This window comes from Vidua macroura, chromosome 17, assembly GCF_024509145.1.
Source record: "Vidua macroura isolate BioBank_ID:100142 chromosome 17, ASM2450914v1, whole genome shotgun sequence".
In the NCBI taxonomy this organism is placed as follows: domain Eukaryota; kingdom Metazoa; phylum Chordata; class Aves; order Passeriformes; family Viduidae; genus Vidua; species Vidua macroura.
The window spans coordinates 15308115-15321056 of record NC_071587.1 but is presented as its reverse complement, the minus strand read 5'-3'; the positions used below and the strand labels follow the sequence as shown (position 1 = coordinate 15321056).

The window sequence follows — 12942 nt, the reverse complement described above, 5'->3', positions numbered from 1 at the left end:
ATTAAATACCAGCTGCTTCTTGTGTCACGTACAAGTCTAACAGCTCACTATTTTCTGTAAAGGGACAAGACAACTTTTCAGCCTTCTGACTGACAAGTAAGTTACAGGTGCACTGGCCCTGCAAGATTTTAACAGTCACAATCTCACCATGCCAGACTATGAGGTAAACACAAAAGGGCGTGCAAATTTTTAAAAAATCTAACCTCATATTCTTTCTGCGTGCACACTGGGAATGGCAGATAGTGAAAACTTTTCTCTGGAAAGCAGCAAAAATGTGGGGGTTTTGGGGAACTTAAGGTTTTCTCTAATTACTTGTATGGATCCAGGATCTCATCACCTAGTAGATTTTTCTAATAATCCATGAAATTTTAAACAAGTTTAATGAAAATACATGGCTAGATTAAGACAGACATTCAGATTTTACTTGCATAATTAAAGAAAGCTTTTGGGTAGTGGATTTAACTTACCACATGTTATACAAATACTCAAGACCAATCTTACTTAGCACATATAAAGACTCCACTTCTGCATTTTGAGCAGGGATTTTTTCCTCATTCCTAAATTCAAGTATATTTTTTGAGTATGGGGTTGTGGAACCAGGGATCTACATGCCTGGATATAATTCCACTTAATTTTCCGAACTGCAAAACCAGGAAGGGTTTCAAAATTTCCATGCTGTGTTTTTACACTGCATTTCTACAAGGGCAAGTTAAGTTTGCATTTTGAAAAAATTACCTCTTTGTTAGGAGCGAAGGCCACAGTTGGTTGAGTCTGTCCCATGAGTGCCCTCAGGCATTTGCCCTTAAACACAGGTAGCAAAGTAACACGAAACAAATGATAAATACAAATCTCACCACTAGTGCCTGTACTACAACTTATGTAATAATGTTCTTATGAAACTACTCAAATAATTCTGTACACTGTGCTTTCTTAGTAAAATTACAGGTTTTTTTCCCCTCTGACAACCTTTGAACAGTAACTGTCATTCACAACATTTACTTTTCTGCAGACTAAAGTAGAACTAGATTATTGACTACAAGTACTGAACTCTCAGAGCTGCCTTTTTTAAAAATAAATTTAAAAGTTACACTGCTAAGCAAATGCTACTTTCTCAAAGGAACTGTTCTGGTTTTGAATGTACAGTATAATATTACCACATTAAAAAACCTTCATACAAATTCTGATTTTGTTAAAATTTAGGATGTACATTTACTGAAATTTTTCAGTGCCTTTAAAAATGAATAAATTCTGACTTAGCATTTTGAGAAATGGCGTGTGGGCGTTACACTCTTTTTTTATTAACAAATTTCTTCACAACCTGAAGGAATTTATTTTCAAAGAGTACGCTGATCAATATTTACACAGTCCCTCCAAAAGTCTGCAATCCTGTGAGTCAGGATTTTCTCTAATCTTCATAGAGGTGACAATACAATGAACAAGTAAATGTGGAACTAAAATGTATCCTCAGAGGAAATTGAATAAATTCCATGGTGTTGAGAACACTTGGTGCTGCTGACTTCAGTTCCTGAATATTTTCAAAGTTCTCTTGAACCATTACCTTTACTCCAGTGATAAGCAAAAGCACCTTTGTTTTCTAAATCTTGCTTTAGAGTTGTACTTGGCATTGTAAGTTTTTCTCACGACAACTAAAGATACAGGTGAACTGGAAATTGTTTTAAGGTCCTGTCAACTGTCTGTGTAAACACTGCCACTGTAGGGGCAGTCCTCTTTGGGATGTGGCTGAGTTTCCTCCTCAATTCCTGAATTGGCGTTAGTTGTGTCTTCTTGAAGTAGAATGCTTTGTGAAGTAGGTGAGGTATAATCCAAAGCAAAAAAGCAGGTACAACAGTGGATTTCAGAGACCTGTATTTCTGACAGCGTTTCCCATAATTTCACTGCTTCTATTCAACTCACTCAACCAGTGCAAACATTCTATCTATTTCAGCCTCAAAGTTTATCCAGTCCTTCAGGTGAATGTTACAGTTCATTTAGTCTGTACATGGATTCAAGTCCTGCCCCGTTTGTATCCTCATGGAGGTGCAGCAGCTGGGGGAGATTAGCCCTCCCAGCCTTCCCACAGTTGTCCTCTTTAAAATAAAACAGATGCAGTTTAGTGTATAACATTCTAGTAGAAAGTAGTAAGAAAGGTATTTTTAATGGTTCCATGCAATAAAGAACATTGGAAACACTGTGAACCACCAATAAAAGCATAGCAGGTATGACAGAAACAATTCAACAGTGTTTGAAACTTCGACCTGTACTAAGCTTGTTAATTCAACCTTCATTTTGGTTCTAAAGCCAGTCTTGGATCTCTTCAATTAGAAATAAAACCACAGCATTACATGAGCAACTCCTCTCAGGCAAGAAGACCAGACTGTGCCTAGGAAGGGACTTGCAGCTGTGTTTTCCACTGCACAGTTTGAGAGCTCTTAATGATTTTTAATGAATTGAAGTATCTGCCATCTTTTTAAGGGGAAATTCAGAGACAGTAACAGGCAACGGTAACTTTTTAATAAACTTAAATTTGTACCTCACCTTTGAGCTCTAGCAATTTGAGAATTGCCAGATCATCACCACATTTTAAAAGGCAGCTCAGTAAGTAAAAAAACAGTTTTAGACACAAATCTGTCTTGTAGTCTACTTTCTGTTTTGAATTCCTTTTTCTGCTCACAGCACAAAGGCTGTAGTTGGATAAAGAGCAAAAAAATACATTATGCTGCCTCACTACTTGTGAGAAATTACAGTCAGTTTTGTTCTTTCTGGATGGTGTGTAAGACCACTAGGTAGTTGCTACTAGTTCAAGTTTAGACAAAACCAGTGTCCTGGTCTTTAATTTTGATTGGCAATTGACCATAACTGGTTTCTTAACTGAGCATCTACCTTTACTTGTTTGAAATTGCTTTGACTTTAATGCCCCAAGATTCCCAAAAAACATGTACCAAGAGGTTTTGTGCAGCAGTAGTTGTCAGTAATGATGGCAGTATCATATTTCTTGCATAATTTAGAGGATTTTCCTCCTAAGCATTCCGTGAGAATAGATGATGATGTTAAAAGGGTGATGCATGCAAAAAGAGAAGGGAAAAGTTAAGTAAAAGCTAATGCTTTTGGTGAATTGCTCCCAACTCACAGTGACTTGGCAGATGATGGTCTCTTCACATCTGGCCATTTTCGACGTTGAAACTGCCTATTTTTCAAGCAGCAAAAGGAGAAAAAAAGTTAACCATTACCAAGAAAACAACCAGTACCACAATCTGAAAGACGAGGAAGAAGAATTCAGCCAGAATTTTGACTACTAAGATCAGAATACAGTGTAACACTGAAACAAATAGCTCCAATGTTTCAAAGCAAGTGGGGTGGAAAGGTCTTTCAGATGCCCTTTAAAGCCAGGCCTTTCCATGTGGTTCCCAATCCCACACTTGCTCTTTCAACATGAAGGTAGTACTTAAGAATAATAATGTAACTTTTTTTTTTTAATGTACCTGTACTGCTCGTAGCTTCCATCTTTAAGTCCTAGGTGAAGAAAAATTAACAATGTTACTAACAATTGCCTGTATGAGAAAAAATAAAGACTCAAGAATTTAACAAATTTCCTGATGTCTTGAGTAACCTAGTATGCCCTCACATCTGATCCTGCACTGAGCAGAAGTTTGGAGCAGAACTCCAGAAGTCCCTTCCAACTTGAACTGACCTGTGTTCAGGTCTGTGAACTTCATAGTGGCTGTTACGGTATTCTCTCCCTTTTTGCAAGTATTGTTCCTTCCTTGTCTTCTGCATCTCAGCAATATTTATCACTATGCTAAGGGTCATTCTTCATCTTAAAAACATGACATAACACAAACTGAACACGTACAAAAATCTGAGAATGCAGCTATCCCCTCAGCAGGATATTACTAGTGTAAGTAAATCCTAAAATCCTTTTGACTGATTCAAGTTTTATAACCTTAAGAGTATTTTGGGGTTCTTTGGGGCATTTGTGAGTGCAATAGAAGAGGCACTTACCAAGATCCATGTTCCTGGTTCTTGGATTGCATTGCTTATACCCTCTGCAACTTCTGAGTTCCATGAGCTGGACATGCAGTTGATTAAGAACATCTCTGTCAAGTGTATTCACTGCATTAATTAGCTGCAAGAAACGGGAGGTTCTTCTTAGTAACTATTGCTCTGTAATTTGGTAACTTTTGGAATACAGCTTGTTTAACTGAAAGAAGAGCCACATTATACTAGTTTATATTATACAGGCCTTAACTTCATCCTGCAGCAATCTGTGTGATTTCAATTTATTGTTGACAAGTAACTATGATGTATTTCTTGAGCTGTGAGCACAAGGTCTATGATCAGATACCTGATATGGATCGGTATTGAGATCAAAATACTCCAAAAATCCAGTAGCAAATTCACAGAACAGGAAGTTGTGGGTCTCGTTGATTGTCCTCAAACACCAGTACGTGTTGTTGTTGGCACTGGTACAGGCACAGAAAGGGCCCACTGCAAATTGAAGAGTTATAAAGACATAAGCTACAGCCTTCTGTCTTTAGCACTGCTAATTACTTTCTGTTTATAGTATTACTTTATTCATAGACAGTTACTCTCATTCTCACTCCTGAGCTCTAAAGCAGAGAATGCCTTCCAGCATCAGCTTCTTGTTCTGTGCATACCTAATCCATATGACATGACTAATTATGGCAACATCTTGTCTAGTCCTTTCTCTGACTGTGAAACATTCCAGATGGTGAGATACCTTGCTGATCAGTGTACAGTATTCAGTATCTGTAGCTTATTTGCAGTTGGTTTTACCTCCTTGCCATTCACACAAGAATAATTACAACACTGAAAGCAGAGATTATTTACTATAGAGAAGACTGTATGGCTTTGGTTACAGAGCTAATAAAACCAATAACTACTAGCAACCCAACATCCCAGCCCAGTCTAGCCAAAATTTGCCAACCTATTACTTAGTTTACAGTACTCTTACGTGTCCACAGGGGAGCAGTTTGCCAGTGCTGGTTGTCATGGGTGAAGCAGGTCAGACCAGGCATGCTGCACGTGTCATTATTTTTAATTCTCTTAAGCAATTTGCGCAGTTTCTTCTTCCGTCTCTGCTCTCGCAGCAGCCACAGCCTGTCTTTCTCCTGTAGGGCTTTCCTGCACGCATGAAATGTTAGGGTCATGCAAACTCTGTTAGACTTGAACATAGCTAAAACACCCCATAGTAGCTAATAAAATAAGCCGCTCAGAGGGAAAGAATCCACATTTTTAATTAAATGGTGTTTCATACAAAAGGAGATGACTCTGCAACTCAATAGCACTGGGGAAAAAAAGCCACCAAAGGGGCTTGTAGGCCTGAGGTTTGCAATGTGCTTTTTTCAAAAGTGGAGACTTTATCTTAGAATTTACAAACATTTTGATATGGGCTTAGTTCCTTGCCCAGATGTCTCTGTTTATGCTTTTTAATACAGGATAAATTGAATACTACTATCGCCTAGTGTGTAACTGGTGTGTACCAGTTAATATAATATTAATATTACATTTTGCACATCCTCTCTCAAAGGAACAGGCCTTCACTTACTTGAAAGGATGAAGACTGGATCCTTTGAGTCTCAGTTTGCTCTTGTGTTTTGAATGGTAACTGGAAAATAAAAAGCATTGCTGGTGAACAATAGCAAGACAGCTGCCCCTGTTCTTATCACATTATCAGACTGGATTTGAAGATTTAATCCAGTGTCACCTCTCCCTTCAATTTATTAGTGTATGTGATGAATAAAGGCAACCTCGCTCGACTGGATCAGGCACTTCCCAGCCTCACTGCGTCTCTGTTTCCTCAGATCCTTTGTCCACAGTGACACTTGGTGTGCTAACAATGTGCATTGCAATGTATATCCACGTCAAGCTACAGTTTACTATTAGTTTATTTTTAACTGGTTGTTTCCCTACATAAGGCACATAGAATAGATTTGTAATTAAATTACATTTCTGCAATGGAGTATTCCCTAACTTTTTCTGATAATGACAAGTTTATACTACTCTCCTGTCATTTTCCTTCTGCATTCAAAAATTTCAATACAGGCTGTACTTTGTAGGGCTGGGAGGGGGTGTGGGGGTGTCCTCCATTATTACTAGCTGGAAGTTCCAGGAAAACTTAACAAGATAGATTGAACTGTCCCAGCAAAGCAGTGTCTAAAATACTCAGAGATATGCCGAGTATAAGCAGACATACAGATTCACACTAAGTTGCTACTGCTTTGTCTCTCCAGAAACTCTTACTGTATTTTGCAGAAATTTCCTTTCTGTGGAATTACCAAAGTTAAAAAAAAAGAACAGCCTCAATCATGGCAATATTTTCTTATTTATAAAGTTACTACATACACAAATCAGCAAACACAAATTTAGTTTAATAAATGTTGTTTTCTAAACAGTACATCTGAATTCAATTAGTTGCCAGATTAAAATCTCCTTCAAAACAAATATTTTAAATCCTTAAAACTTTTGGGAGCTTTCGTAAGTTTAATCAGTATAACAAGTTAACAAAGTAAGGTTATTTAAGATCTTCAGTAAATTTTTTAATCTTAAACTAATTCTGAATGCTAAATCAAAGCAATTGCAATGCAAACAATTTACCATATGTAACTCAGATGATTAATTTCTTTGATTTCAGTGGGATTAGTCATCTCAATAATACTATGCACAAATAGAAGTGTACCCTATATCACTCTGAAAAGAAACATTTTTTTACATTTTCTATAAATCATTCACCAAAAATAACTTCATCTTTACAGTACATATTAAGTAAACTCAGTTTATGTAAACTCAGTTAATCAGTTTTGAAAGCAGTGGATTATAAACCAATATAAACTTTTGTTTGTTTACCATCTAGAATGATACATCTTAAGCAGTTTTTGACATGGGCTCCCATAACCCAACAAATTTATGATCTCCATATTTTAGTGGATCTGCTGCTATGTTGAAGGATCCACACAGGCCACATCCACAGTCCACAACAATTATAAACATCGTATCCGTAGAGTATGTTGCACCTCTGAGGTTTTAAGCATTACCTTGGAAAAGGCATTCTGTGACAACAGTAAGATAGGGAAGTTTTATCCACACCCTCTCACAGAGTCTACTTGGTAACAGGTGCTTAAGTCGCAGCTTAAGCACAGCTGCATTGCAGTTTTGACTCCATTCAGACACAGTTTTCATTTTTTTGGTGATACTCATATATTCTGCCACTGTGGCTGCAGTATTCTCAGTGATACCTGGCTCTCAACAGCCTCAGAGCTGGCTCTGTCATCACCATGAGCAGGGGAAGGTGCTCCTGGGTCTCTTTCTGAACAACTTTTCTCAGAGGCAAATTCTGTTTGGGTTACCTTTTGATTTTGGAAGATTTTCTGTTGTGCTTATTTGAAGAGCAAGAGCTCAATTGTCCGATTAAACTCCTGTCTGGCAGACAGTGGGCCTTGTACTTGTGCAGCAGCCTAACTTCCCCTGAATGTGTACACAGGAGTACAGTCAGCAAGCAACCACTAAACAAACCAGATCCTGATCTCTCCTGTGAGGACATAAATCAGTTACAGTTGCACACTACAAATAATTATTTGGAAGTACACAAAAAAAATACCTTAGCTTGTTACAGTCACACTCTTCAGGTCGCTTCTTCTTTAGATGACCTCTCACCTCCCTCAGGTTTTTTATTTTATTTTGCAAAGTTTCAATCTAAAAAGGCACAAAGACAGGATGAAAAAAAAAAAAAAAACCAGCATGATTTAGTGCTACTCTAACCTTCTCAAACTCATTCTACTGTCACCAAAACCTTCCTCTACAGTACCTTCTGTGGCTCTCACCACTAACAAGCATTTTCAAATTATCTAGCTTTCCGGAAGGAAACTATAGTAGGAAGAAGCTGGTTCCATTTGCCTGCTCTGATTCCTGACTCTGAAAGCAGAATGCAGTGCTGCAGGGGGGACACACAGTTGCAGGTAGACAGACACTCCTGCATCCACTGTGATTTCGCCTCTTGTCCTCTACAGCACATTTGCAAGGGGAGGAAAGCTGCTCAAAGGAAAACAAAGTCATTACATTTCAGCGTGTTCTGACACTGGGAAGGGGATGGGACAGGAGTGATCTGAAATCCCCTCTTCAGAGGTTTTGAAAAAGCAAAGCAGCAAGGTTCTGTCATTTTGCATAGCAGGCTTTAGCAGTGTCTGGACACATGGGAGAGCAATCAGCAGTTAATTGTGCCACCCATGAGGTTTATTTTTAACTGCCGTTTTTTTCTCACTAAATGAAACTCCTGCTTTTGCTCAGTCTGGCTTACATACAGCATGGCCCATTTCCACTCGGATATTGCAGGCCTCTACATGGCAGAAAAATTAATCTAACGTGAACAACAGTCTCTGCAGAACTACCATTAACCATCAGTGACCGTAGGCGTGGTAGAAGCTCAGGACTGTTGAAGCAGAGACAGGACAGAGTGTTCAAGGAAAACGGACAAAGAACCCAGCCCTGTGACCCTAAATCAGGAACACAACTGGACAGAAATGTGTTCTCATTTCCTTTGACACTCCATATTGGCTACATTTTCTGAAGAAAAAACAATTAGAGGACCGTGGTAATATTAAAATTGCCCTTTTTTAATCTTAGCAGACTAGTAAGTTTTCAAGTATCTGCCCTGTGTGTCAATCTTTACAATAAAAGGGGACCAGGAAGTTATTACATAGAACTTCACTGTGAATTTATGTAATTTGGTAAGAGATTACACGACATCCATTCTTTATGCTTCTCTTTGGTATTTGTTCCATCCTTACTGGTCCTTAGACCCTCTTTCATACACAATACACATGAAGGGTTTTTGAGCTAATATTATTGAATATTAGTGGCAAAAATGTCCGATAGTTTTACTGGCAAATTTCATAGAGCAAATTACCTCCAGGTTCTTCATATACACAATCCTATGAAAAAATTCAATTCCAAAGTGCAAGGTCAAGAAAAGCAGTAGCAAGTGAAGGAAATTCTAGAAGCACCAAAACTAATGAAGCTCACTTTTCCTTGGGCCTTTATATTTGATACTGAAGAACTGTGTTTTGAGAGGTTCTCCACTGGGGAACAGGACTACTAAGATGTTAAAAAGATCCAGATTAATTTTCTTCCCAGGATGGGGACAACTTTAAGTCTTGTCTCATAAGGCATATGACATTTCTTAGCTGTGCCTTCAGTTGCAGTTCTCTCCTCCACTCAGCATCTTGTCTTCACAAACTTGTAATAATTTAATTATTTCTGAAATGTCTATTCTGAAATCAGCCAGCAAATTCAGAAGGTTTCATGGAGGGACAAAGACACCCAGACGCAGACACAGATAGTCAGCATGATCTTATCAGCCCCACAACGCTAAAAACACACACTGAAAACATCACTGACCTCATGGTCAATATGAAGTTTATGGTCCTTCCAAGCTTGCAGTGACCTGTACAAATCTGTGTCACACTGAACAGTATCGTTCTCCAGGATATAGCACCTTGGCATGGAAAAGTAAGCAGTGTTTATTACAGTGGATATACACACACACACACACGGAGCAATGCAAACAGCTGCTCTTAATAACACAGCTCCAGAACAAATGAGACCATGGATTGAAAATGACATGCAGAATTCAGAAAACAATGTTCATCCAAGAAAATACAATTGTGCTCTGAACCAGAAAGGAAGTCTGGGTTTGAGTTGGCATGGAAATTTTTAAGTGGAAAAATTCAATGAGAGTATTTCTATCAAGCAGAACCTGTTGACTCTTTCATTTCTCTATGTAAATCATGCTACAGATAATTCTTGCGTATTCATTAGACTTTCTGCATAAATAATCATTACTAAGTAGCAAGCATTGAAAGCATTACTCAGAAGCAATTTCCTGATGCATAATTAAGTGATGCAGGGGTAGGAGCAAGGATAAAATACTTCCTTATAAGATGTGTTACCACACCATAAAGAAAAGAGAAGAAACAAAAAAACAAACCAGAAGCAAGGAGGTTTTACTATTTTCTACAAAAGTGATAAAATCTTTCAAGGAAATCTCCTTCACTTTGAAAGCAAAACACCCTCTGACAATATAAAATATTTATGTTTCACTAACTTCTAGTGAAATCCAGTTTTTAAAATTATTAAATAAAAAAGAAAGCAAAAATCACCACTTGAAAGATTTACCTGGAGAGTTTATTAGGGGTTGAATACCATGCAGCCATTTCTGAACGCTTGCTTAAATTAAAGCTGAATATTTGCAGTGCTCCTTTATTTTCTTTAAACCACCTCATGTATGTTGTGCCACGGCTTCTTTTCAGCTAGGGAAGGCTCATGAATAATGTACAATCTTCCTGACAGTACCTTGTACAAATCTGGGATTCACCCACTAAGGCAGCAAAAGTAAATTCAATTTCTTCCAGAAGAAAAAAAAAACCAAACAGTGATTTAAGGGTCCTGAACATTCAGGGTAAGCTGGGGTAAGAGAGCACAATTCTCTGATGCCTACATTTCCTCATATTGGTGAGTTTCTAATTCACTTCTGTGAACAGAAGTCAAATGGAAAACACAGATATCAACAGCAGCTACCTGGCTCCTGCATGCTTACATGAACTAGTCATTAAACAATATAAAGCATGTAATCAATAATGATTGGTGGATTTTCTGATAACTCACAAATGGAAATGGTGACTAAATGAATTAAAGTACAGCTGAAGAGACATAATCAGTCCCTAGATTCACCACCAAGGAAATTATTTTTAGCTGTTAGAGTGGTCAGATAATTGCCTTCCCTCTCTCTCAGTATGTTCCATTTCCCAATGCTCCTGGTCCATCCAACTTCATTCATGATACAGATTTTCCTCTCCTAGCACTGATTACAGAAAACTCTGTACAAAGCAACCACTGACACAAGACCAGCTCATGCTCCAGTCAGGGCCTTCAGTCTCCAGCCAGGCCAGGTTACCCCACTGCACACTAATTTCCAGGAGTAAGGCCTCTCCTGGTTTCATGCAGGTTTAACACCCCTGTTGCCAACAGTTTTGCTTGTTCTCACTGGAAACACATGCACTGATGAGTGGCTACTGTCTCCACCCAATGCAGAAGACAAAAGAATTGCTGCAGCTCTTCAGGAGCTTCATGCACCTCTGCACTGACAAAAATAAAACAAAACTGAAGACTATTGTACACATGGGAGTAAGAATTTTAGTGAAGCTAGACTGGGTATCCAAAAGGTACACAACATGCTTAGCACACTTCAATCCATGCATTTATGAAAAACGCAGTCACTTAAGGAGCAAAAGCTTTTTAAAAACCTACCATGTGCACTTACCTGTGGGTCACTTTGATCAGATTAGGGGCTGTGTACTCTGCAATGCTACCAGTGCCACTATATTCCCCCATGTCTCTATCTTCCTCCTCGTGGAAAACAGCCCTCTGCACCTTGTGCCGCTTGGTGATGTTCCTTGGTAAGATGGGCTGGTATCCATCTGCTAAAGCCAGGTGATAGGCAGCTCCATCCAGCTCAACAGATACAGAGCGGATAGAGCGATTCCGGACATAGCTTGGTTTGAATTCTGCATGGAAAAAGTGGAAGAGCGGCAGAAACAGCATGTTACAATTTGTTCATCTTTGTGGCTCTTGGAAGGAAAAACCCTAGCCCATACTATGCTGTTTGGAATTAACTGGGTGACAGTGTTTGTTGCAGTTGTCCTCTGAGCTGCTGCTTCCTTTACTTTGGCATGGATGGAAGTACAGGTGGGTGGACGGATACCTCAGAGCATGAGAGGGCAGGTACAAGGCAAACACAAAAGAATGGTAAAGGGGAAAAAAACCAGTCTAGTCCAGCACCAGTGAGAACAAATAGCTCGTTCAAATGGGTGTTTGCTCTTCCCCCACAGTCACCAGATGGCAGTCATACCTTAAGCACTAACTGTGATAGTCATGACAGCCAGGTCACCAGTCACCCTCAGGGACCAGTTCTCTGTGCTTTTCTGCTGTCCACCATACAATTCTTCCCTGCTAGGATTCCTGCAACACATTCTTGAAGTTGTCCCAGTATTCCCAGTGCTCAGCATGAGCCTTTTCCCAGTTCTATTCTTCAAGGCTAGGGCTAGATCCTTGATTTTTTTTTTGGAAGGGTTAGGATTAGGAAGGGATTTTAACCCATTTTGGAAGGAATTAATATTTGAATCTTTATTTTTATCCAAATGCAGTTCTTTTCTTTGCAATTCTTTCCCTGATGTGCAGCCCAGACAGTCAGTTTGTCCGTGAAGCACCACCCTCCAGTGCTATGTACTCCCTCAAACTTTGCTTCTGCATTTGCAGCTAAAAAGCAAAATGAAACATTTGTTATGAATTGCCACTGTGCAGTATGAGCTTCTCATTGATCTATTCCCTATTACTATTTTCCAAAGTTCTCAGTTCCAGCCCAAATCCCCAGAACTCCTCTTCTGTTTGGTCTGGAATGACAAAAAGAGAATATAGTAATGAAATCTAAATCTATCTTTAAGCTTCCCTCCTGTATGATGGGGTCCATCTCTGACTGTATTTCCTGCTCATCACCAGTGACTGCTGAGAGTCACTTATTAGGCACAACCATCTCATTCCTTGAGAAAAAAAGTACAACCTAGGTACCACAGACTCTCTTGTGCTCCCTGCCCTAGGGAAGCCTGAGGCTTTACTCTGTATATGAGGCTTGGAGTTACCACAGACATTACTAGAAACAACTGAGTCCCTTGGATTCTTTGGTCACTTCTCATTTAAAGAGACTGAAACACACAGCACCTCATGAGATGGGACTTCCCTCTGCAATTTGATAAAGGCAAAATTCAACCAATGTGCCAAATGAGAAGACTGATCCTTCTTGCAATCCCAAGCTCCACAAAGGCCAGCTTCTTCAATGGGATAATCTCTCCAGCAAAATAAGCAGGGGGAAAAGAA

The 12942-nt window shown here is 39.0% G+C and overlaps 1 protein-coding gene across 1 annotated transcript in view; it reads right to left on the bottom strand.

Moving 5' to 3' along the window:
• Positions 1-1265: 1265 nt before the first annotated feature.
• Positions 1266-12942, bottom strand: part of SULF2 (sulfatase 2) — a 58416-nt gene continuing 46739 nt past the window's right edge. The window contains exons 12-21 of the mRNA XM_053993302.1: positions 11333-11576; positions 9412-9508; positions 7616-7710; positions 5567-5626; positions 4973-5142; positions 4343-4485; positions 4000-4123; positions 3480-3510; positions 3128-3184; positions 1266-2087 (exon numbers count right to left, since the gene is read on the bottom strand). Of these exons, the coding sequence (XP_053849277.1) occupies positions 2057-2087; positions 3128-3184; positions 3480-3510; positions 4000-4123; positions 4343-4485; positions 4973-5142; positions 5567-5626; positions 7616-7710; positions 9412-9508; positions 11333-11576 (1052 nt within the window). The 3' untranslated portion in view covers positions 1266-2056. The remainder of the gene's footprint in view (positions 2088-3127; positions 3185-3479; positions 3511-3999; positions 4124-4342; positions 4486-4972; positions 5143-5566; positions 5627-7615; positions 7711-9411; positions 9509-11332; positions 11577-12942) is intronic.